The sequence below is a fragment of the Emys orbicularis genome, chromosome 11 (genome assembly GCF_028017835.1).
Source record: "Emys orbicularis isolate rEmyOrb1 chromosome 11, rEmyOrb1.hap1, whole genome shotgun sequence".
Classification (NCBI taxonomy): Eukaryota; Metazoa; Chordata; order Testudines; family Emydidae; genus Emys; species Emys orbicularis.
In genome coordinates, this window is record NC_088693.1 from 50928848 (window position 1) to 50954772 (window position 25925).

At 39.1% G+C, this 25925-nt stretch overlaps 1 protein-coding gene across 1 annotated transcript in view; it reads right to left on the reverse strand.

Moving 5' to 3' along the window:
* COL5A2 (collagen type V alpha 2 chain) overlaps window positions 1-25925 on the reverse strand; it is a 173457-nt gene that overhangs the window by 24233 nt on the left and 123299 nt on the right. Inside the window, exons 16-35 of the mRNA XM_065413206.1 lie at window positions 25114-25167; window positions 23928-23972; window positions 19751-19804; window positions 15435-15533; window positions 14763-14807; window positions 14560-14658; window positions 12774-12827; window positions 11103-11210; window positions 10335-10388; window positions 9521-9619; window positions 8526-8579; window positions 7464-7562; window positions 7290-7343; window positions 7135-7188; window positions 5651-5704; window positions 5122-5175; window positions 4686-4730; window positions 4331-4429; window positions 3212-3319; window positions 3044-3097 (exon numbers count right to left, since the gene is read on the reverse strand). Coding sequence (XP_065269278.1) covers window positions 3044-3097; window positions 3212-3319; window positions 4331-4429; window positions 4686-4730; window positions 5122-5175; window positions 5651-5704; window positions 7135-7188; window positions 7290-7343; window positions 7464-7562; window positions 8526-8579; window positions 9521-9619; window positions 10335-10388; window positions 11103-11210; window positions 12774-12827; window positions 14560-14658; window positions 14763-14807; window positions 15435-15533; window positions 19751-19804; window positions 23928-23972; window positions 25114-25167 — 1386 coding nt within the window. The remainder of the gene's footprint in view (window positions 1-3043; window positions 3098-3211; window positions 3320-4330; window positions 4430-4685; window positions 4731-5121; window positions 5176-5650; window positions 5705-7134; window positions 7189-7289; window positions 7344-7463; window positions 7563-8525; window positions 8580-9520; window positions 9620-10334; window positions 10389-11102; window positions 11211-12773; window positions 12828-14559; window positions 14659-14762; window positions 14808-15434; window positions 15534-19750; window positions 19805-23927; window positions 23973-25113; window positions 25168-25925) is intronic.

Here is a 25925-nt window from a genome sequence, read left to right on the forward strand (position 1 = left end):
ATCCAAAGCCAGGTGACTGTAGTTTACAGAGATCAGCTACTTCTGTGCCCCAGTTGGTGCAGGAGTTTGTCCTTTGGTTAATAGATAAAGAGGCATATCATTCAGCAAGCAATGGGTATTATCCTTCAGAAGACATTCAAGGAAGGGGCCTCTCAAATGAGGAGCACATACTATTCCGAAGTTCCAAAATTATCACACCTTTGCACATAAGCCTTCCTGCACAGCTGTACCATGAGTTTGGGTCTTGCAATTTAATTGACACACTACACCCTCATGCTGCAAAAACTGAAGTAGAAAGTCTACAAGGAGGTGAGTTCATTCCAAATAGAATAGTACCGCTTCATGCTGGTGCAAGTCTCATCCACGAAGGAGACGATAATACAGACATCAGCATAGAGACTACTGATGGAAAGAATACCTTCCATTCAATGGCAAAAGTGTTATTTCAAGAAATAACACTCAAGCATGGGAAAGAAAAGTAATTTACTTTCCATGAGCAATCAGAGTCTCTTATGCAGTGTGCAGCATTTGAAATACCTAGAACACATCCATGAAAAAGTACTTGAGAAAATTAACTCATCACCTACAAATGAATGCTGTCAAAGATCTCTCCTGGTGTCTGTGAAAACTACTTCCTTGTGATGTCCTACCAATTCCAGATGATGTTGATATAGTTAACACTCAGGTGATTCAATTTTGGACCGGTTTCAACCACAAGCTTGCAACAAAGAAAAGCATCTACATGACAGTTCCATAGGCACCTATTGTGGATGCCAAACTACCTGACATGGCCACAGTATCTACTACAATGATCAAATGGAAGGAAATACCAGCAGTTCTAGGACAGCAGCATGCCACTCGGATCAAGAGTCGGCAGCTCTATGCTATTGCTCAGCAAGTGAAATGGACTCTCCCAAATTAACTTGGTACCAATATAATTCACACCCTGTGCTGTTTTGTTGCATGTATTGGGAAATTTTGCGGAGATGTAGGATTGCTAGACCTTGTTGAATCTCATGTGTATGCAGCTTGTACTGCAGATCAAATTCTTGCAGGTAAGCAATTCAACTGTGCTTTGCATGGCTGGACTGTCATACAAATGATGGCTGGAGACAATTTCCAAACATTCAATGAATCAGTTGCTGACTGAGGCAGGTACTAAGAGGATTTTATAAAGCTGTAATTAAAGCTGTAATTAAAGTATTTGACAAATATGACAACAGTAACTCTGTGAAAACTGTAGAAAGCCAGTGCTGGACAGGATCTATGATTAGATGCAAGAAATACCAGGTAACTGGTGGATGCCCTGTGCCTCTATGGAAAAAGTTTCTAAATGTAGCATCCATTTAAGCAATCACTTGTAAAATTCGTCTGTGAATATATGATTCAAATTGCACCTATGGAGAAGACCCAACACAAACATTCCCTCTTGGTGGAGGCTTTTCCAATGAAGAGGTAGAAAAGTCCATCACCAATAGAAGTGTTGAAGAAGCCCAAGACGTGTATAGTTCTCCAGAGGAAGCAGACACAAGTATCCTTCTGAATGCTAGTAATTAAGTCACGTGATACAGGGAACTTACCACTTCAGAGACCTTGCCAAATTGGGAGAAAATGATGAACAAGCCACAATTTCTGCAATAAGGAAGTTGGCAGCAGTGTTGCATGACCAGAGCAAGAAAGAAAAAGAGACCCACAGAGACTTGAATTGCTTGGGCCTCCATCTACCCATCAAAAAGGATAGGTCACTGGCCAAACTCCCACTATGCAAGGACAGTTTTGAAGAGCATGTCAAAAGAGCATAGTGCTAAACAAAGATTTGGAAGTCTTTGCACATAGGTAAATTGTATATTGGATCACCATTGCAACATGGTGGAAAAATGTAATGATAAACTACTTCCTGTATTCTTCAAGAGCTTGCAAGACCTTATTTGATCCAGCAGGGGTTGCTGCACAATCAACAGGGTCTTGTAGTCATAATCTTCCCTGCACAGAACTGTGAGCATGCCAACACAATGAAGACTGTGGTAATCCACGCACTCTGGACAGAGATCATACTGAGGAACAGGTTGACAATACTGATGTTGAGTAGAAATATCACCAGCATCATTACATTCAAATGATACTTGTACAAATTTATTATTAGATTTTGTTTTACTCTTTAGATTGCTGTTGTGATGCTTTGAGGTCACAAAGAAATCCCATTTTATGTCTTGAAATAGTACATAGAGTCATGAAACTAACAGAAAAGAACTCAAATATTTCAAAGTAGTCATTTAAACTTTTTGATGGTATCATTGATTATCCCCATTTCTATGGTAACAGCACCACTTGAGAGCTCCATAACATCCTGCATCTTAAGGTAGATATAATAAGCTTTCCAATGATGTGTGTGTGTGTGTGTGTAGAGCCAGTACATTAAGTCAATCACACCAGTGGTGTCTGCCACTTGCTTAAAACTGTATGAGTGCCTTTTTAACAATTATGTATTATTTTATACCTAAGGACCTTAACTATGTTTTAATTTTCTAAGGCCTACACCTATATCATCCGTCTGATCGCAAAACAATCAGACTGCATGATGGAATTAGCATGAACTCCCTATTTGCAACTGCATCTCAATTTTGAAATGTACTCATGCTTAAATATCATGCACTTTTGCACTGTGTAAATGATAGTTCTATTTGTATGTGTAAATATGTTAATGAGCAAAAGTAGTTAAAAAAAAGACAGGCATGCACAAGTCTCGCTGACTTCAAAAGTTGTTGCATAAGTATTGCCAAGGGTAAAAATGGATCCCTAATCTTTCCAATCTGTGTCTTGCCTTTCTGCAGTATCTTTCAGTGTGGAAGACACTCCTGATAAGATAAGATGAGATAAGACTTGTTCTCACCTCCCCATTCCCAACATAAACTCTAAATTCCTGGAACTAACTGATATTATCTAGATGCTGAATATAGTTTGTTTTTGGAGTTCAGAAACACTAACTTGCTTAGGAGCTCCATTACTTGGAGCTATTTCTAAGAGGGGCAATGGGTTTACTTACCCTTGCACCATCGTTGCCAGCTGTACCTTCAGAGCCTTTCTCCCCTACACCACCCTATGGAGAGTATCCAGAAAGTCCAAGTCATTTATATATCAGAGCAACTACAGAATTATCAAGAGAGACGTACTTCTGTTTAGTATTTAAAGGAGCAATGATAAGGAGACTTACCCTGTCACCCTTGGGACCAGGAGTTCCAGCAATACCTCTTTCTCCAGGCATACCCTGAAGACCTGGAGGACCTGGATCACCAGGAGTCCCAGTGGGGCCTGGACTACCCTGAAATGAATAAAAAAACAAATTACTGCCTATTAAGTTGAGGTCTCTTTGTCTTTAGAGTGAAGAACCATCTGTGCTTATGAATATGCCTCTGGAGGACACTTGTAAGTAATAATTTTCTCTTAAACTTCTTTCTTGTTCACATCCAAACATTTTTCAGGAAACAAAGTTGCAGAGCTGAATTATTCATTAATTTTAGAATTTATACCCAATGTTTTGAAAAAACTAGTCATGAATCTTGGGTGCATGAATGGATGGGGCCGCGGGAGTGTGGGATGGAGGAGGGATGCTAAAGTGGCTCTACGTAACCTTCTCAAACTGAATCCTTGGATGTTGGACAGCTTCCATGGAATAAATAAAATCAGTCTTCATTACACTAGTTGCCAATGGCCAATTATCGGACCTGGGGATTGTCCAGGGCAGAGATGTCCTGGTTGTGCTCTCTTGCCTCCAAGCTGTGCCTCTTATGTCCTCTTTAAAGAACATGGTAGTACAGGGTCTGCTGTGGCAGCTCTATACTCCCAAGGGATCCCAATTCATATGGGTGGATTCTCTCCCGACCAACTACACCAGCCGTAGGGCTACTCTGTGCTGGTAGAGCAGCACAAAGTATCCATAGCAAGAGAGATGGGCTACCCAGTTACTTACTGTAAATAGGCAAGATTCTCCAAACAAAGGCAGCACCACCAAGTGCGCTATATTATATAAATGGTTTCATACTGTTCTACTGAAATAGGCAAAGCACACTGGTAGTTTTAAGAAATGTTTAGTCCTGTATTTTAAGGAATTTTGTCTGTATACACTGAATGAAAATACTGATTTCTCAACAATATTTTAGTGCCCTTCATTATATTGGTGTTATTCTACTGGAATATCTTTGATTAACATTGCAAGACTGTTGTCCTCCTGGAGCCTTCAGGAAAACAAGATGCCTCTCTCTTGAGAACAATGCAGCTGAACAGAATCTTAAATAAAATCACTAAATCAATACACATTTCTTGTGTAATTTACCTTTGGTCCATCAGGACCATGTCCTCCAGCCATACCCTTTTCACCCTGAAGTCCTGCTGCCCCTGGTTCTCCTCTCTCCCCTGGATTGCCACGTTCTCCCTATAAAACAGCTATATGTGAAATATCTGGTCGTATGCAGATCCATTTGGCAGAAAAAAATCAATTATGCATTGAACATGGGGTACTATTGCACTAGAGAGCTTCTGCTCAGGAATGGCTTATGCTGATTTAATAACAGGCAAACTGAGGCACAAATGTGCTAAATTATATGTTTCAAGACTACCCAGTGTATCAGTGTCATAATGGAACCCAGGAGGCTTGCTAGGAATGGCCAGTACTTGGGGAAAATACTTACTCTTGGACCTAATGGACCTCCAGCTCCAGCATCTCCAGGAACACCCTGGTGAGAAAAGAAATACAAGTTGGAAGGAAAACGTTATATACTACATGCTGGTAGGTATAGAAAACAGAGGATAACATTTTCATTTCAGTAGTTCTATGTAGTCTGAATGTCGATGGCTGGTTCTGAATGCAGATTTTCCATGTTGAACGGAGATAATCTAATCCAGTCAGAGGACCAGATTCTGCTACCGTTACTCATGCTGAGTAGTATCTTACTCAATGAGTAGTCATCATAGACGTTTTGCGGATATTACTCATTGTGTGTCAGTGGGAGAATCTAGCCCTTGGAGGACTGGAAAGTGAATACATCAAATAGGAGAAGAAGGTAAAATCGTTTTATTAAGCAAGAAAAACTTGGCAAACACTCACTACATTACAAAAGAAGTTACCTGATCTCCAGGCTTTCCTGACTCTCCTGGAGGACCTGGTGGCCCAGGCAAACCCTGAAAGATCCCAACAGAAGTAATTAGATAAGTACTGATACACAAGCATCAAACTGTTTCCCTCCATAATAAAAGGAGATGACAGCATCTCTTTATTTATGCATGTAATAGGAGTGTACAGTGCAGATGTATAAGACCTTTCTATACAAAGAGATAGTGGTTTGACTCCACTGTTAACGCCACTGATTTGTTCAACTCTTGGATACCTGTTGGCTTTGAAAATCTTCAATTCCGACAAACCTAGGCAGGCTCTTTGGGCTCCAATGATCCTTGGCATACAGAAATAGTATTTAAACCTTTTTAACAAAAACTAATCTAGCTAATAATGTAGCTGCTGAAAGTGCGTGAGATGTGCTAATTAGTCTGAGCAATTCTAGAGACCTTTATTTAACATCACTTTATCAAATTTCTGTAGGTTACAAAGAAAAAAAGGGTGTATTATTTATTTATGTAAAAGAACTCTTGTTAAACATACCTGAAAGCCTGTAGGACCTGGAGGGCCTTGTTCTCCTCTTTCTCCTGCTAGACCCTAGACAAAAGAAAAAAACTGTACAATTTAGGGACATAGCCAGATTCCACTTACATGTTCTCTGCCTGATTGTACTCATGGGAAAAGATTACGTTTCCTACTTTTTTCTTATTATTATTATTACTTACACCATTTCAGTTGAAAAATGAAATTTAGTCAAGACCAGATAGTACCTTTTTAAGATCCTGAGCTCAATTAACTGCTGCTATAAATGAACGCAGTTTCATTGGATTCAAGACAGCTGCATCTATTTACATTAGCTGAGAATTTTGCCCCTTGCAATTTTTAAAATGGGTGGTAGAAGGAATTTTAATAGAGATATATACCTCTTTTAGTATACATAATAGAAAATTGATTCTTGAATTTTTTTTGTATATTTGTAATATATTTGTGTCTCTGGAATCAACAGGTGTTAAACAAGACAACTGGAAGCCTATGCAATAGATAAATAGATATTTTTCCATATTTACTTGAAGAGTACAATACATTTTTCTTTGTAGGCATTTTTCACTTGTGAGGCTCATTAATCAACATTTCAACAACAGCAAAGCAGCTGGAGAAGATACACAGAATTCAGTTTTAATATGCTGTATGCATATTTCTTTCTGGCACTAAAAAAAACAGCAGAATATTTTAACATATACTCCTTTCTCAGGAGGTTAACAAAAATCTGAAGGTGTTTACATATTTGAAAAAAACAAATTCAAAAACTCTCTTAACTCTCTTTGACACGTGCAACTAAACAGCTGGATAGATTATTTGAGTAATGTTTCATCTGGAATTTGAACTCTAATGGTGTGTTGTTATTTAGACCATTATTTTTATTTGATAAAGTAATTAAATATTCAACATTAAATGAATCCAGGGACAGATTCTGCCATTCTTACTCAAAGCAAACAGTACCTTACTGAACAGGTAGTCCCATTAAAACCAATGCGACTAGCTAAGTAGTAATTTTTCATTAATACAGTAAATATGGGTGGAAGAATCAATTATCCAAAATAGAGCATAAGGCGAGGGGGAAAAGGTGGGAGGGGCACAACATGAGTTCAAATGTTCTCTCTTTTCAATATAAAAGTTTATTTAAGAAATATGTACACCCCTACCGGGGAAGAAAGGCAAAAGGGTGAGAATATGTAGACTTTACAAAACCCTCGTATTTTTTCTAGGGATCATGTTAAACTGATTCAACCTTAATAAAGCTGAAATTAAAAATAACTCAACGATTTACAGATTGCTTTAAAGAGCAACAGAATGAAATTTGACTTTATTTGGCAAAAATCAGTGCAGAATGCAAATGGTCTCTAAATCAATAAAGAAAAACACTTTTACTGTCACTTTTACTCTTGAGGACTGCTCAGAAAGTACAATGATGGGTGCCAATATAATTAGACAAACAAATAATCCTGTATATTGAAAAACTGACTTACAGGTGGACCAACAGGACCAGAAGGACCAACTTCACCATCTTTGCCAGGAGCACCCTACAGTGAAACAACAAATAAAGAGGAATTGTATAGTGCACACACATGACAAATAAACATGATTTTGTGTAATCAATATAAAGAATAACAATGATACTCACTCTCTGCCCTGGGACACCAGCATTACCCGCTTCTCCAGGTTTTCCAGGATCACCCTAATTTGTGGGGAAAGTTGCTATAATTACCCAATATTTTCATCCATTTAAAAACATATTTAGCTCTGAAACTAAGGCAAGCTAGATAATTAGATACCGATTAGCAAGCATTGTACTCACACTGCTGCCTTTTGGCCCAGGAAGCCCCATGCTGCCTGGCTGACCTCTAATTCCTATTGAACCTGCTGGGCCTGGACGTCCATCTTCTCCTGGCGCACCCTAGAAATATAAATAATTCTGAATATTCTTCACTGTGCTCCCATAAGCTTTTGTTCACCAATAAAAAGCTAACTCCTACTTCTTATCAAGGCCTGATCCAGTGCCTAATGAAGGCAACAGAAGTCTTTCAATTTATTTTAATAGGAGCTGGATTGGACCCTTAGGCTATTTTGAGGGAATGATTGCCTTACAATGGTATCAAAGTACTGGATAGGTCTATTCTGTTAGAGCTCAATAATTGGCACCATGCTGTTTGCCTGATAGTCATCTATGAAAAGGAAGGAACAGATAGGAAAGAGGACTTGTACAAGAGTATTGAAAAATGGATTACTTGAACTCTAGTGTATCCAACAGTGAAACTTAGTGCTAGAATTTTTCATTTTCAGGTTGGTTAAGCCAATGTTAACCTACCCTTTCAAATATTAAAACTTTCTAACCTTTAGCATTTGTATTGTTATCCATTTACAGTCTTAATAGTACTTGTACAATATTTATATATTCTACTTTATTTCTTCTTTCTTTTATTTTTCCCATTGTGGCTGTTCCATTAAAAATGTCTTTAAAATATACGTCAAAGAGACAATTCTAGCTTTCAAACATCTTCAATGCAATTATAGACAGACTCATTGGAGCTAGCCAGTAATTATGGGAATTATGTAAAAAATATTTCTTTCCAACAAACCTGAGCTCACAAGTGTTTACATTCCTTGGGATAGCCAACACTGAGCATATACTGCAACATACATTAAGCCTAATGAAAGTGATTTGCACTGACTCATTTAGATGTTAAATGCCTTCCATTTGCTGGCATTTAGAAGGACCTATGCACCTTGAGAGACTGTAACACTATGGATTAGTAAAAGGCTACTTTCAAGGAGAGCAGAATTTCAAATGAGTGCAGTGCCAACTGAAGGGACCAATAATTATGTACATCCTCCTCACTCCCAGTCACAAACTACTTACCAAAGGACCAAGTTTTCCTTCAGGACCCTGAACACCTGGATTTCCTGTGAGACCCTACAAAAATAGGATAACACACCAATTGATATAACCTGTGTATATGATCCTAAAATACAGCAAGGATTGTAAATGAGTTGAGAAAGTGTGCTCAGTAACGAAACATCACACTGGAATAATTTTTCACTCAGGTGGCATGACTAATGAAAAGTCATTTAACTCGACCATGTTATTCCCCTCTCCGAGTCCCTCCAGGGGCTTCCCCTCATCCTACTGCATCAAAGTCAAGCTCCTCATCCTCACCTTCAAAGTTCTGCACAATTTCATTTTTAATTGCATCTCTGCTCTTGTTTCCTCCGACATACTCTCCCATTTGTTGTCTGCACTCCTCTCAAGCCCCCCACCAGTTCATCCCCTTTATTTCTCCCACTCTCAACCATTCTTCCATGCCACTCTTTATGCTTGGAATTTCCTTTCTTTCCTTGTATGGGACATTCCAAACCCGCCTCAAACATTTCTTCTGCAGGATCTTTCAATGACAGCTCACCATACACTACACAAATACTTTAAAAACAATTAACCAATTTAACAAAGATTTGACTTTCAACCTATGTTTTCTGCACACCTCGTATTTTACATACCTACATTCCTCTGGACTGCATTGTCTATGTCTAATTTAGCGCTAGACCATGCTCCCTTTGAAGTTAATGGGAGTCTTGCCTTTGACTTCAAGGGGAACAGAACCAGGTCCTTGGGCTCTGAACCTGAAAATACTCATGTGATTCACTTTGCACATGAGTAGAACCACTGAATTCAAGGTCAGGTTCCATATTTCCCTTCCAAAGGTGAAGGTATTAAAGTGGTGGAAGAAGTGATCCCTGGTTTTGGCTTCTATAAACAGAGGTTGTATAACAGCTTGCCTATAAAGTACATTGCCATCCTCGGGAATGAAAGGTGCTATACAAATTCATGACATGATGTTGATTTTATAATTTCCTTACCCTGGCACCTGGGAGGCCAGGTTCACCAGTGCGCCCAGGATCTCCCTGGCTCCCTTTAGGGCCTGAAGAACCTGCTGGACCACGCTCCCCTTGAGCTCCCTGGAAAAGATATCAAAGCACCATTAGTCAGACGTTAGACTGAACAACCATAGTAAGAGGAAGTAAATGCAAAATATACATCTTCCGTCAAGAGCAGCATCTATCAATATTTTTGAAAACTGGCGTTCCAAAGATTCTGAACCATATCCTTAACATTATTTAGAGATGATCTCTTGTATAGAATTAATTAACATAAGGAATTTAGAATTCTTGCACTTCTATCTAGAAGGTAATAATTGATGGATCTAATAAACAAAAACATCTTTGTGTCACTTGTCAGTAAGCAATATGGTTGTTAGGCAACACACAGGGGGATTGGCCTGGCTTCTCAGTGGAGATGTCAAGAAAGAGCTATTTTACAAGGAGTGCTTCCCTCTCCAAATATAACTTAATAGACACTGTAAAATGTAATGTAAGTAGTTACTGCTCAGTGGCTTTTACACATCATGATGCAAGTATAAGTGCATCAAGTTGGAGACATGAAAGGAGGGTGGAAAGCCTGAGACCCACAGGAAGAGCAACGTTTTTCACTTAGAACCCTGGTCTCAGCATGTTTGGAAGACTTGACCCACTGTCATTTGGCATTTCCTTTGGCCCTGCCTCCAAACATTCAGCAGATCTGCTCACTTCCCACAGCAGCTACATTCAGTTACATTCTTCTTTTGCATATATTTTTTAGGCATGAAAGGGAGGAAAATGGCCCAAATCAGCTTACCTTTGGTCCAGGCAAGCCATCAGAACCTGGAAAACCACGATTACCAGGAGCACCCTATGCAAAAATATCATAAATCATTATTAATAATCTGATGTTCAATAGGATTTTGGAGTTCAGTTTATTTTCTTATAAAATCCTTGTCCTCCAACTGGCTACTGTGCCTTCAAAATGCTCTTTTGTAGTGAAAAATATTTAAGGGCCTCTTTCCGATCCCATCACTCATGCTGAGTGTTACACCTTAGCTCTGTGAGTAGCCCCACTGAAATCAATGACACTATTTCTGTAACAAGGTTCTACTCAATAGAAAAGTTATCAATCTGTCATATTTCTGAAGTGCCTATCACTGTGATATCTAAACACCGAGTACCCAAATGATGTGCTGAGCTCCAAATTAATATTAACATGCCAGGCTTCATTCTCCTTCCCCAAATAAAAAAACCCAAGATAACACTGGAGTAAATGATACTCAATACGAGGAAGGCATAATGCTACATTTTCATATTCTCACCCTCGCATGGCCACTTCTGAAAAGAACCTACGGTGTATTACAAAAGAGAGCATCCTGTCACTTCAGAGAAATCAGGTCATAAAATCACTAGTGTAAGAAACAATGCTAAATCACAGCTGTCAATATACTATCATTAAAGACAAGTTTGTCTCTGCCCACCCCAAACTATAAGGGAGCTCACATTCAGGTCCAGGTCAGATATGATTTTCAGGAGAGTGGCCCACCTCTAACAAATATAATTATTTTTCTGGCTTTCTTACCCTTTCTCCAACAGGGCCTGGAGGACCTACTGACCCTGGATCACCACGAGGGCCTCTTTTCCCTTCTTCACCCACAGAGCCAATGGGACCCTGAGAACCATGTGGACCCTATTGAAAATATTTGCTTGTTTAGAATAAAGCAAATTAACCATTTTTAAGGCTCAATCCATCACTCTTTCTTCCAACATGAACCATAAACATTTTCCCAAACAAGAAAGAACAAAATTGGGTAGTTAGATTATTTTTTTAATTTCTTTTAAAATCAGTTATAAAATGCAATTATTCCCATTCAGATTTTCCTTTTTCTATGTTTATCAACTAGTATTTCAACATGAAGTGATCTATAAATGAACGGTAATTCTAAAATTTGGCTCTACATTGTGCCTCACAATCATTTGACTCCTTGTATAGGATCCAATTATTTGTAATTGTGGTATTTATTAATTGTTAGGCAAGTGGCATTAAGGAAATCAGTATTTAATTATTTAAAGAACCTGTACGGTTATGGAATCCACTCTACACAATAGTAAACTTAGGGCAACATTTTTCTCTTCTCTGCAATCCATCTCTTTGGTGTAAATCCTGCACTGCTTCTGCACATGGAATCCTCATGCCATCTTCCCTGATGGACTTTGGCTCAGTGACATAGAGGCTCTGATTCTGACACAATTTTCATTCTTGACAGATGGAATTGAGATTTACCAGTCCCACAGCTGACAGAAATTGTCAATGCCTCTCTCTAGAAGGACATTCTTCCAGACACCCTCAAAAAAATAATAAGTCCAGTCAGTGTTCAAGAAATCATTTGTCAACACTGACAGCTTTGCTGACTACTATCCTCTCTCTAATACTTTACTTGAGCAAGAATATTAAGAATGTATTGCCAAATCAGCTACAACTGATCCTGGCTCTGCTAAAGCTAATAATCTTTTCATTCAGCCTTCATATGGCTCCGAGATGGTGCTGGCCATGTTGATGGATCGTCTTCTCATAGCTATGAATAGAGTCCAAACATCCATGCTAACACTATCAGGTCTACCAGCATCATTTGATACTGCTGACTCAGCAATAGGACCCTGATGGGTGGACAGAGCTGAATCAAGCTAATTTTGTTCATTCCTCTTGGACATATCAAATGCAATATTTATATTACAATATTGGAGTAGATTGTGAGATGCTGTGGTCTACGTTGCTACCACCTATGCTACATTCAGTTCTGTTCAACATATTTTTAATATCTTTCCTTAAAAAGTTTATTTCTCATATGGGACCAAAGCATGTTGTTAGAGCACAACCCTCTGTCCATGCGCACCTATGACCAGTGATTTCCTTGTAAGACCAAGAAGTTGAAGCAGATCCATTCCATGGCTGCTAATAAAGCATCAGGGGATCCTGTATTTCTCTGTTGTGCTGTGGCCTTCTCAAACTTGAGTCCAGGGGATAACTGGCTGAAGGATTTACCTTGTCATGGATTCAAAGGACCTATCCTGCCCCTTATTCACAACAGAACCTGACCAGGGTGTTCCATGGCCATTACTTGCAGGTCAAAACCAATAATGAGAGGTAATACTAGATATGTCTCAACGAATATAGTATTGTGCTCTGCACAACAATGCATGTATCATTCTTTGTTTTAATTTTGATTTGATTACAAAAAATGTAAAGACTTACTGGTTCCCCTTTGGGACCTGCTTCTCCTTTGAAACCTGGCACACCAGGGTCTCCCTGAAAACAAATACATTAATACCATTAATCTGCACAAACCATTCAACCAGCCTTACCTGCGTTACCTATGTACAGTGGTTTCAAATGAAAAATGTGACAGTGCTTCTGCTAATCTAGTCTATAGATAGGTTGTTCACACATGGTAACTCCAAATAGCTCCTGATCCTGATGTCCTTAATCAGTTCTCACTCAAGCACAAAGTCCATTGACTTCAGTAAGAATTTTTGCCTGAATAAAAACCTTAGAACTTGATCCAAGCACTGTAACTTATTTTCTTGTCTAGTTTAGTAACCATCTCGGGCACGTTATGGCCAACAGCTGACATACAGAAGCCCAAAGAGCCAATCCCATATACTGCAGATTTCTGACATTTTGTAAATGACTATCTGTTTCATTGTGTAATTATATTCAGTGGGGTTACAACTGGTTTATTCCAAAATTGCTCAGCTAATAATGCTGTGAAAGAGTATATGCTGAAGATTAAACAAACCAGATTGCTAATGGTTAATTTGCAGAAGACTTCAGAGATAAAGGATTTTTATGAAAGCATTAAGCATTTAAGCACAATTACTTCTTGAATAATTTTGGACTACGTTTGGCATCAGAAAACTACTCCCTTCTATGAGACTAACTACAGTAACATTTTAATACATTTATGATAGTTTATGCTTTCTGTAAATATGTCTGTTTCTCTGTAATTACAAATACAAAATACTAATTTAGGCTCTGATTCTATAGGTGACTCCAAGCAGGTAGGCACACGGGCCAGTGACCACTGAAGCCAGTGAGGCTTTGTGCACAGGTCTCTGCCTCTCTGCAGTCAAATTCAAGACTGGGGCCTAAGAAAGAAAATTCTGTATACACATAAGGAATTAATGAGAACCAAGTCTTGGTATATTCACTCCTATTCAGCATATAGTGGGGCGGCTGCCCCACTCCCGCAGAAAAGGGGTTAAAAGCAGCCCTGGAGAGGGATTAAGAATAGCTGGGGTAAGCTGACTGGGTAGCTGACCACAGCTGTGGCCAGCTCAATCAGGGACCAGCTGGCCCTTATAAGAGGGCTGTGGGCCAGAAGCTGGAAGACTCTCTCTCTAGCTTCTGAGGGAGAAGGACCGGGCTACCTGGGAGCTGAGAAGGGTATCTGTGGTGGAGCAGTGTTGGGGAAGGGCAGAGGGAGCTGGGGAACTCCAGCCTGGTAAAACCCCAGGCTGCAGGCCTTGCTAAAAGACCCCAAAAAGGTACTGGGGCTGCAGGGGGGCAGCCCAGAGATAGGCAAAGGCAGTAGGTCCTAACTCCCTTGCCGATGATGAGTGGTTTACAGACTGTAGTCCGCCCCAGGGAGCGGGGGCTAGATGATGACTGGCAGTAGCCACTGAGGCAAGGTGGGGATAGAGGGTTGGGGGTTCCCCTGGGTGGGGAGACCCAGATTGTGGGTTACTGCTGGGGCAGAACCCTGACGTAGAGGGGCACCAGGGTCCGGGAGGGACACAGGGGGCCAGTGGCAGGCAAGACACCGGCCTGCAGAGGGCGCTCTGGGCTGGAAGAGCTAATTCCCAGGATGACCAACAGGAGGCACCGCACCAGTGAGTCTCAACCTCGTTACACAGCAGTCTACTGATTTCATCTTATTGCTTGGAAATGAAGAAGTCCCATTGCTAATCACTACATTCGCTTTCCTTAGCTACATCGTTGCTAAATACTGTCATTTCCATGGTGACAAAGAAATTATTACCGCTTGGCCTCGGATGCCGGGAGGACCAGTACTGCCTTGAGGTCCTGGAGAACCAGGTGGACCTGCTAAGCCAGGTGGGCCAGAAGTACCTGGAGATCCCTACAAAAGAGACATCAGTGTGATGAGAGATGCCGCATGAAACGCTGAAATTAACAAAGGAATCCATCACCAAAATTCCTTATACAGTTGATTTGACTACTTACTGTTGGGCCTTTAGCACCAGGAGAACCGTCTGTCCCTACAGTTCCCTAAAAACAGCATACAAATCATTATAACAAATTCTAATGAGTGTATCAACGGAGGAATGAAAATATATTGTCAGACATGTATTTGTGCCTCCTCTCAGGAGCAGAAAATAAAGGCTAGTATGTAGACCCTGCAAAAGTTCACTATTTGACCCTGATTCTGCAAACACGTGTGCTTAATTTTAAGCATGAAAGTCCAGCTGGAGCATAAGTGCTTAAAGGGTCACAGTTTTCATCAGCATGTGTAACATTTAATTTGCAAAAACAACAAGGAGTCCGGTGGCACTTTAAAGACTAACAGATTTATTTGTGCATAAGCTTTTGTGGGTAAAAAACTTCCGTTGCATCTGAAGAAGTGGGTTTTTTACCCATGAAAGCTTATGCTTTAAGGTGACACCGGACTCCTAGTTGTTGTTTTTGTGGATACAGACTAACACGGCTACCCCCTGATATTTAATTTGCAAGTGTTTAGTCATGTATCTAAAAGATATTTTAAATACAAATAATGTGATGACAAATATTTCCTTTCTAAAAATACTTTTGGGACTCTCCCAATAGTAAGGTACCACTGGCTTTGGGTAGACAGTGTGCAGGCAGTCAATGGAACAAGCATCCAAAGTCTGAACTTACAGGAAGTCCTTGTGACCCTGCTGGACCTGATGGCCCTGTTTCACCCCTTTGTCCCTGAGGACCTTCTGGGCCACGTGCACCCGTTGGACCTGCTTCACCCTAATGTTTCACAAGAGAAAACAATTAGTTATTGAATTATTTTTTTAAAAGCAGCACATAATAATTAACAGGGAATAGTGCATGGAATAGATAACAATGGAATCCAAGCTTCCATATACTTCAATATTAGGAAAAGGTACTGCACATATAAGAACCTAATTCTGCCTGGATTTATAGTGTTGAAACTGAAACCACAATTTGCCACCTAGTCTATACATATACAAAGCACCTTTCTTTTAGAGGAGAAACAGCATGGTAGCCAGTACAATTTATCCAAAACACACCACCAATATATTACGGGGGAAAAGCACAACAGTAAGAAACCCATACAAAAAAAACACATCAACATGTCAATATTGGTCCATCTTATAGTCTTTGTTTGCATTGTTTGCAGCTGAGACTTGAAACTTTATGTAAATTAGAATTGATAAGAAGAAATGTTTCTTCTCACAGTATAAACTAACCCATGGACCTCACTGCTACAGGACTGTATTGATACGAACACTTAATATTAAAAAAGAATTAAACACAGGAATATGGTAGGCACTGGTTGTGCTTGCTATAGTCAAAAGTGGTCAGATATATTATGCAGTAATGACCACTATCAGAAAAAAGCTGCGAGACTAGATGGACCACTGATCTATTCTGGTATGGCAATTCCCTCTGATATGTCCTCAGTTTTATCCTTATGTGGACCAACTGCCTTTTTGAACTGATGCTACACTAAAATTGTATCTTCAAGACTGAAGGGCAGATCCTCAGCACGTGTAAATCTGCATAGCTTCATTGAGCTCAATGCAGCTTTACCAATTTATACAACCTGAGGGTCCAATCCTGAAAGTAGTTCCTCCGTTTAAAAAAAAAATCCCATTGCTTCTTCCCTTGTCAGCTCTTTCAAACATTTATTTAGATGCTTTGTTTTGTTTAGCCATTGCTCTATTTTTTCTGCCATGCATTAAAAGGATTATAATTTAGTCTAATACATTACACATATGGCTGTATTAGCCTTGTTTCCAGAGAATTTTTTTGTGAATGTTGCCAACTGTATAAACAACATATAACATCTGCTGAGCTTGGCTACCTAGCTAATAGAGAGAGATGTTTTTACTGTATAATAATTTTCCTACTACTTGTGGGGATTCAGCATATAGGAGAGGAGCAGTTCTGGGGGAAAGGAAGATGAGGAGACTGCATGAGTCTGGGTCTTCTTCAAACCCATGGCTAGGGGCAAAATATTGAGAAGTTCCTTGAATGCTGCCAAAGCAAGCTCACATACAGGGCTGGAGGCTCAGACAGTTATCCACTGACCCAAGTCTCCCTTTTCCGCTCAGCCATCAGAGCAAATGCAGCCCAGCACGACAAAGACTACAATGGTCATCTTGAGAAGCATGACAATAACTAAGATGGAAAGAAAACAAATCCAGAAAAAGAGTTAAAAAAAACCTTAAAACAATGAAGAAAAACTCAGAAATGAAGAAACAAGCATAGAAGAGGGGGAAGAGAAAAAAGAGAAGGATGAGGTGAGGAAGAGAAAAAGAAATAAAGAGAGTCAGAAATTGAACAGGAAAAAAACAAGTGAGATGGTAGCAATTGTGTCAGAGCATGGTGTGAATTTCCATTGGAGCAGGAGATGACCATCCATCGATCCTATGCAAAGGTTGTGAGGACGACTTCAACACAGAACCCCTGGTGCGTCATGGCCCACCAAAATATTTATTACAATTTTAGTTTTACATTTCTGCTAGAATTTTTAGATGTGAATTATGAAGTTTTACATAGCCTTTTAGTTTTCCATGACACAATGTTTTAGCACTTCATACAGGAGGATTTAAATACCATTTGGTGAGTGCATATAAGGAATTAAATACCTTGCCATTCTTTGAGACTATAATTTGAATAGTTTCATAAAATAGGGGAGGTTCCAGCTCTAAAGGTATTGTATTAAGGGATAGATTTTCTGTTCATGTACAGGATTAATTTCTAGTGGTGACAGGTAATGAGACATCGACCTTAAAGTGAATTTGTCATTGTGAGGTCCCATTGTGAGGTCCCCAAATCATCTCTCAATGATTTTCATATCAAATGTACTCACTTTACATGTAAAAAATGTGTTTTGTTTTTTCTGACAGTGCCTCAAACTCAGCCTGGGATCTGAGAGTCAAGCTGAATTATTTCTGGCTTATGCATCATCACCAGCAATTATCTGCAGGCTATATTCTTCTCTCAGCTATAGCTGCAAAACTCCATTGTAAGAAAACATCTCAGGTATTCCCTTCACTATACCCTGCCTTCCACAAAAACTCACAAAGCAGATTGATTAGATTTGCTGGGGTAGGTTCTCAGATAAATGCAGGATCTCATAGCCTAAGTTCCCTGTAAGCTGCCCCTCCCCCAGTCCCAACCTAGCCCAGCCCCCCAACCTGCTAAAGCCCGAACCCAGCCTCGGCCCAGACCTGCCAGGGGAGGGATGCCTATCCTGCGGCCCCAGCCCAGGAGCTACTGCGGGAAGAGAGAGCTGGGGGGACTCCTATCTCCTCGCTGTAGCCCCAGAGCACCCTCCTGCACCCCAAACTCTTCATCCCCGCTCCCCCCAGAGCCCGCACCCCCACCAGGAGCCCCTGCACCTCAACCCTCTGTCCCAGCCCTGAGCCCTCTCCCACACTCCGAACTCCTCGGCCCCACCCCCACAACGTGAATTTTGTTATGCGCACCAATATGGACACCAATGTGTCACACATCACCTCCATATTGGTGCACATAACAAAATTCATTCCACACAGGGGTGGGAAAAATTAGAGGGGACACTGCTTATAGCCCCTCCTAAACAATCATAATCCAGCTTAGTTTTGGGCAATGCAATTAGTCATTACTGTGGCTCTAAAGAGCTCTCTGAGTAAGGAAACTGAGTCTCCCATTTCCATTTAGGCTGAGCTGGAGGAGGAGTACAGGGCCATTCCGTCTCTCCTCCTACTGCAGCAAGATTTTCCCTTCCACCCACCCCTGCCGATGGTGGAGCTTAGGGAAGTCATTGATCCTTTTCTTTAGGATACTGTAGTGGCATTCAGTTGCTGATTGTAGGAGTCACAATTTGCCTTCAATCTGCCGGAGTCACAATCTACCTTCCAATCTGCTTCTGTGGCAACACAGCAACATTGTACCCCTCAACCAGGCTCATGGCAAACCCATGAGTTAGTCCTACATTACTAATTTATCTCCTACATATTCCTTTTACAAAGTTCATATGAAAAATATATAGAAATTCCTTGAAACCTCAAGTCACCAGTCAGAGCTGAATCATGACCAACATATTAAAATGTCTACTGTATCTAAATGTCATGCCACCAGCAGATTATAAATGATATGGAAAACAGAACAAGCACCACTAAGATAAGAAGAGAACAAGCAAAAATGAGGTTTTAAAAAACCCCTAAACAATCTAAAGTAAATGCTGATTTTTATTGTTACGTTAATGCTGTGATGGTAATCTAAATATTGTGTATGTTGTCCAAAATATAAGGATTACCAGAAAATTGTCACTCTTAACAAATGGAAGTTAAGAAAAATTTTAATCTGTTCCCATTCTTTGAACCAAAACACCTCTTTTATAGAGTCTTAAAGGATGTTTGAGGTGGTGTGTGGGAAGAAGAGATAAGGCCAACCTTACACAACTGCTTTACAACCTCTTTTGTTTAGATCATTTGTTCATTATTCTATGGCACGGTAACCTAGGTGCATTGCCAATTCACATTAAAACTGCTATTTCCTGCAGCTGTCTAAGTTTCCTGGGGGATGGATCTACAGATCCAACTCTATCAAGCTAGTTGATTTCACAACCTTATGGTTTAACATAATATTCTAATTAAGAAGAGCTCTGTGCAGCTCGAAAGCTTGTCTCTTTCACCAACAGAAGTTGGTCAAATAAAAGATGTTGCCTCACCCATCTGGTCTCTCTAAGGGTTGAGTTAAACCCATTTTTCCCACTTATCTTTGAGTTTCTCACCTATGACCATAGCCATATTCTGTCAAAGCCTACTGCTTCATCACAGCTGTTGTTTCTAGCTTCTATCTCCAGGTGTTAATTAAAAGTGAAATGCACAGTCACCTCTTTTCATTTGTGAAGATGAATTCCACATGTTCAAGGTGGTCTCTTTAAATGTGGGCATATGAAGATCTAATTAATAGGGTTAAACAGACTAAAACAAATCAGCTTTTCTTACCTTTACACCAGGAGTACCCGGAAAACCAGGAGAACCAGTTATACCAAGTGGTCCCTATAAAAAACAAATAAAGTACATGAGGAGATATTTCCAAAGTCAGTATCACAAAACTAGTGGCCTAAACACTGATGAAGGCCTATGCAAATGGAGTTCCTGGGTTTAAATGCAATGCAAGTTACAAAACATATTGCCTCATAAAAAAAGGGAAACCAGTTCTATAAATATTGTAGATGACATAAGTGTTATGAACTGAATACCACTTATAAATGTAATGTTTTAATTAAGTCAATGATACTCAGACTGCGGTTTGCGAGCCGCAAGTGGCTCTTTAATGGATCTCCTTGCAGCACATGATATTAGAACGCTGTGTGATTTAATTATTAACCAATCTAAGTTTTTAACCAATCAGGATGCTTTTATGATGTTATTAACCAATTATAGTTAATATTTAGTCAGTCATTTTGCTACTCTGGCTCTTTTGGGTAATGTTGATCGCTAATTTGGCTCCTGAACCACTGAGGTCTGAGTACCACTGAATTAAGTACTTTTTTACTGACATCATCAATGTTACAGCTCTTGGTTCATCTGCCAACTTCCAAACAGTAATCAATATAGTTTTTAATTATAATATTTTTGAGTTTCAGTTTTCATTACAAATATACTATTTCCTCTTCGTTTTGCTCAAGCTACTGTTAAAAGGTACTAAAAAGATAAGATAATCAAAAAATCACTGATTTTCCACTCAAACTTTCTATCTGTAAAATCTGCATATTGTGCTACAGATGATGTTGTATCAGACAATATTACAAATAGCTAAACAAAACTTAGATAAATATACTAATCAAAGATTAAATCTATTTTATAACAATGCACCCCATCAGACATGTCAACAAAACTATTCAGCCAGTGAAGTTCAGATGTTATATATCATTAATAGAGCATTGTATCTTAATTATAGTCTGATTTAGTACTAAGTTAATAATTGTATCAGAATCTCTGTCAATCACGATTAAGGATATGATTTGGTCACAGATTCTGTGACTTTAACAGATCTCCGTGACTTCCTCGGCTTCAGCTCCAGCCTCACACGTGGTGTGGCTCTGGCTTTAGCCTGGCGCATGGCAGGGCTCCAGCTGTCAGCCCAACACACAGCAGGGATCAGGCTTCTGTGATTTATAGTTTATTGCCCATGTCCTGTCTGTGACTTTTACTAAAAATACATGTGACAAAATCTTAGCCTTAATCATGATACCCAGAATCACTCAAATCACAAGCCCTTTATGATCAATAACTCCAATACTCCTGCATTCTCTATATAGGGGATAACCCCTTTAGAACTCAGACTGTGCAAATTGGGCCCTATATTGCTCTTAATCTGTTCATGCAAATCTAAATGTTTCCAAAAAATATCCTAATTATGTTAACAGTCATCAAAACACTGAAGAAATCCCACTCTTGCCTGTGAGAGTTCTGTGTGAAGATCAACAGAGGTATATGGTCCAAAATGAGTAAGATAGTTGACACAGTTGCGTCCAAAAATAACAGTATAATGTAGAGTCAACCAAGTGGTAAACTAATACTGCTTTTTTGTTGCTATTGTGCTGGGTGGGCTAAACAGATGTGATATTACACTCCTCCTTCTATATTATATAGTCTTTGGATAGTAGTATACAGGGGTCATAAATATTGAGTACAGCTGTGTATTCCCAAATGATTTCCCTTTCTTTGTCTTTGGCTGGATTTTCACCCTCTTTGGGGAACATGATGTATACCGAGAAAGAATGTTTTATATAACAAAGCTTCTACTGACAAACTCAGTAAGAACAATCTGTTCCAAAGACTATTAATTATGGAGAACATTTCTGCCAGCGACCTTGTACTGAATTGCTAAAGCACTGCTGTAACAGCTCATTTAATGTATTTATGAAATAGCTACATCCCAATTTATTGGGTCATGAACACTTATCTGCCAAATCTCGCTCGTTTCAATGATAATTTTAGCATTACGACATATTTCTTTGTACTTACCCAATTCATCATATATTTGGATAGCACTTTCTCCAGAGAGATCATGTTTAACCATTCTGCATCTCCCTGTGAGATTGCTAGGGAATGTACCACATATGCTAGCCAACCAGATGTCATGCCCAGTGGGTTTGAGCTCAGGTTGGGAGTCCACTGAAATATTTATACTTCATCTAGAATTTCTGAATTGCTTTGAGATTCAATTTTTTTCTGTTATAGAATTGTTTTAAAATAATGAAAAATCTTGTAAATATTTTATTTTTAAAGTCCTGTAATAGTTGTGGTCACCCTTCGCTGTAGGATGTACCAGATAACTGAATTTGGCAGCTATCGACACTCTCAGCTTGAACTTCTATCCCAGTCCATTATTGGTTAATGGAGTTTACAACAGGACAGTCTATTGTGTAACACATGGACAAATATCGTTTCCTCACTGCAGCATGTTGGGATTCCCTCCGAGACCCTTTGAACTTGGCATATCCAGAACACCTCATCCAGTTCTGGGAGAACACCTCATCCAGTTCTCATGAATCCAAAAACTTGGTTCAAACACGGACTCGTCACAGAGGTTTCTTTATATGATGTCATAAAGCTATACCTCAGGTGATCAGGCTCAGATGTAGGGGGTTAGGCTAGGGTGCACCACATCTCCAACATACATAATCATGAATCAGCTTATGTACACACTCAAACTTAATACTATAGGTTAAAATGCTGTATCACACACTTTATGATTGGCCTACTAATTTTTGTAACCAATCCCTGTACAGATCATGAACTGTCCACGAGCTGTAAGCAAAGCTGTGGCTGCAAGCTTATCACACATTACTCTTCTCACTATTTCTTAATCTACAAACTGAATGTTATTTACAAGGCCATTTGTGAGTTTATGCTTTGTCCATTGTTAATCTCAGCTTCCTTACTTCTTCTCGCATTGTTCATGCAAGGCCTACACAGTAACATTAGGGAAGAAAGACTATGTACTTAAACAGTGAAAATTTTAACTTTGGACTAGTGTGCCTCAGACTGAACAAAGATTCAGCATACAGGCATATCACATTTTGTATCAATAGGCAATTATTTGGCAGATGTTTTTGTCAAGTGACATGCGCAAAAAAAAGAATAAAGTGTATTTCTAGGGGAAATCTGTCAAACATTAATAGTGAGGAAGTATAAATGAGTAAACAGTACTATAGGCACTAACATTGAAAACACTTATGCATGTGGTTAACTTTACTCATACCAGTAATCCCACTGACTTCTAGATATTCTTCAGTGGGGTACTCAGATGCATTAAGTTAAACATTTGTGCATAGGTGTTTGTAGGATTGGGACCAGAGTCACTTGTTATATGAAAATCCTTAGTTTAACTGCCACACTAACCTTTTAATATATTTAAATTGTATTTTCTTTATCTGAAAACTTTTTACAATACCTGTTCTGTATAACAAAACTACTTGTAAATCATGTATTGAAAAGCATTATTATTTTAATTTTTGATAAACTTCTATATAAACGATGTGAGTATTTTGTAATAAATTGATCTCTCAAGGAGGCAGTTTATCAGCTTGTAATGCATTTGTGTATGTGTTTCTGGTTCATCAGCTCAGTGTATGACTTCTTCTAAAAAAAGGGCTACATATCCTTATAAGTTTTGAAAATATATAGTCCTTATGGATTTGAGATAGCAAATTCACATCTTTCTGTTATTAGTGAAATTCATTACTTCTTACTGAGAACTGGTATAACTTCCTTTGACATCTTTATTTGCGAAGAAAGACAACTTTTTATTAATGATTCTTTATTATAATACTTATTTCTAAAATGCTTAACCTTTTTGCATCTAGGTTCCATTGCATTAATGTAGCAGTACATCAGTTCCCTGAGAGAAGATGAACATAGCACCAGCCTACTCCCTACTTAAAATCACTTACTTGAGAGGAAGCAAAATCTTAGTGGTTTATTTCTCAGAGCACACATCTCCACAGTTGTGATTAATAATTTTGTGGCAGTATCAGGAATCATGCACAGATAATTAGGATTTGCCTTCAGTTACCAGACTAAAAATGGCAACAGTTACTCATCCTTCTGGTTAAAGAATGTCTGAAGGTAAAGGAAGATCACAACGCTGGGAACAAGGAAAGGAACTTACCACTGGCCCAGGCTTCCCTGGCATACCATGCGAACCCCGTCCACCCTAGACATAAAGATAGACAAGACACAGTACATTTATAGGAATTCTTATTAAACTCTGCCCTTGAATATTAGTGATTGTAAAAGGAGCCAATTTACAACTGTCTTTAAATTATACCAGTCCATAAATCCATCACAGAATGGACATGGAAGAGTTTTAGAGTGAAATCACAGCCTGTTGAAGTCAACGGGACTTTTGCTAGTGATTTCAATGGGGCCAGGAGTTCATGTTTGTTACTGTGAAAAGTAGTACACACTAGACCAGTGATTCTCAACCCGCGGGACGCTTGCAGCCCAATGAGCACACAGCTGCGGCCCACGTGACAGCCTCAGGGCCATACAGGTAGTTTATATAGTGTGTGGATGCGTCCCACACAACACATTGAGAGCTGTATATGTGGCCCAAAATGGTAAACAGATTGAGAACCATTGCACTAGACTCATAAGTGCCATGAGTAGAGATGTGAAAAAAAATTGAAATAAAATGTAAAACTACAGAAATGAAGGTTTGCATTTCTTTTCAGAGATGATCCCATATCATGAAATACTTAAGAAAGTTCACTTTTTTGTTTTTAGTGAGACCATTTTTTTCTATTTTGAAGTAAAAGGTTACTTTTGAAATTTTCATTTTAAGGGTTTTTTCCCCACTGAAAATCAATTTGCATCAGAAACATATACAATTTCAAAGTTTGCAAGTTTTTGTGAAAATGGCTTTTTCACAGAAATTTTACAAACAAAAAATGTAATTTCTGGGTCACAAAACTGATGAAAAACGTGAACATATTTAACAATTTTGTACAGTTCTGCTCAGAGTCACCCCCTGCATCCAGTTTATTCTTGGCACCTATGTTAATAAAATATAGCAATTAATGTCTAACTTACAGATGTTGTTGCTTTTTAAAATTTAAATTAAGGCTCTGATCCTGCAAATCTCTACTCAGTTCTTGCAGTAGCCTTGGACTATAAAGGGACTACTTGTGGTTGGGGGGGTAAATGTGAGCATGAGAGTGAGTAAATTACTCACTCAGTAGTAAATTTTTGCAAGCTCAAAACTTGAAAAAAGAAATATGACTGTAATTTAGATAAAACAAGTAAAGCACAGCAGTAGGGCTAACAGACAGCAGCAAAACCTCAAATCCACTTACAGGAGCACCTTGTGGTCCAATTCGCCCTCTTTCTCCTGACATTCCTCTAGGACCCTATGGAAAGAGAACAGAAAAATGCTTTAATTGATATTCATTCTGTGAGGATAATAAGAAGTGGAATGCAGGAGTTCACTGTTTTTTTTTTCAGAATAACCATAGTATAGAGCATTTTTTCAGTTTTCTTTTAAACATCTCTGATTTTTCTTTTTTCTTTCAATAAAAACTTTTCATTGCACTCCTACTCCAGGAATTATAGCGTAATGAAGTCTGATCTGACAAGCCTTACTCACAAGAAGAATCCCATTGGGTTCAGTCTTGCTCCCACTGATGAAATTTGGTGCCAAACATTTCAAAGACAGCATGATTAGGCTCACTGTTTTTAATGAGAATACAAGAATGACTAAGAACTACTCATGTGACTAAGTGTTACAGGATCAGACCACTGTTTTTTCTGCTAGTGATTACGCTGGTCTATGGGGCCCATAAAGTTGAAGCAAATCTATGTCCTCGGTCAGCCTTACAAGTTTTGCCCCAGGGAACTGAACTGCTCTGTAATTTCTCTTTTTCCATTTGTAGCTGTATTTCAAAATTCAGCCACACAAAGACTAAATTCCCTACATACTCACTGAGGGTCAATAACTCAATCCCATTTTACTATTGCTGATTCACTAATTGAGATCCATTTCAGAGATATTACATTCTGCAGGACACAGGATAACACATCAAAACCAGATGGCTTTATCTCCACTAATGTTTATAGTTTTACAGATGCTCTAAATACCAGCTAAGTAAAAGCATTCTGAGATTGCCGG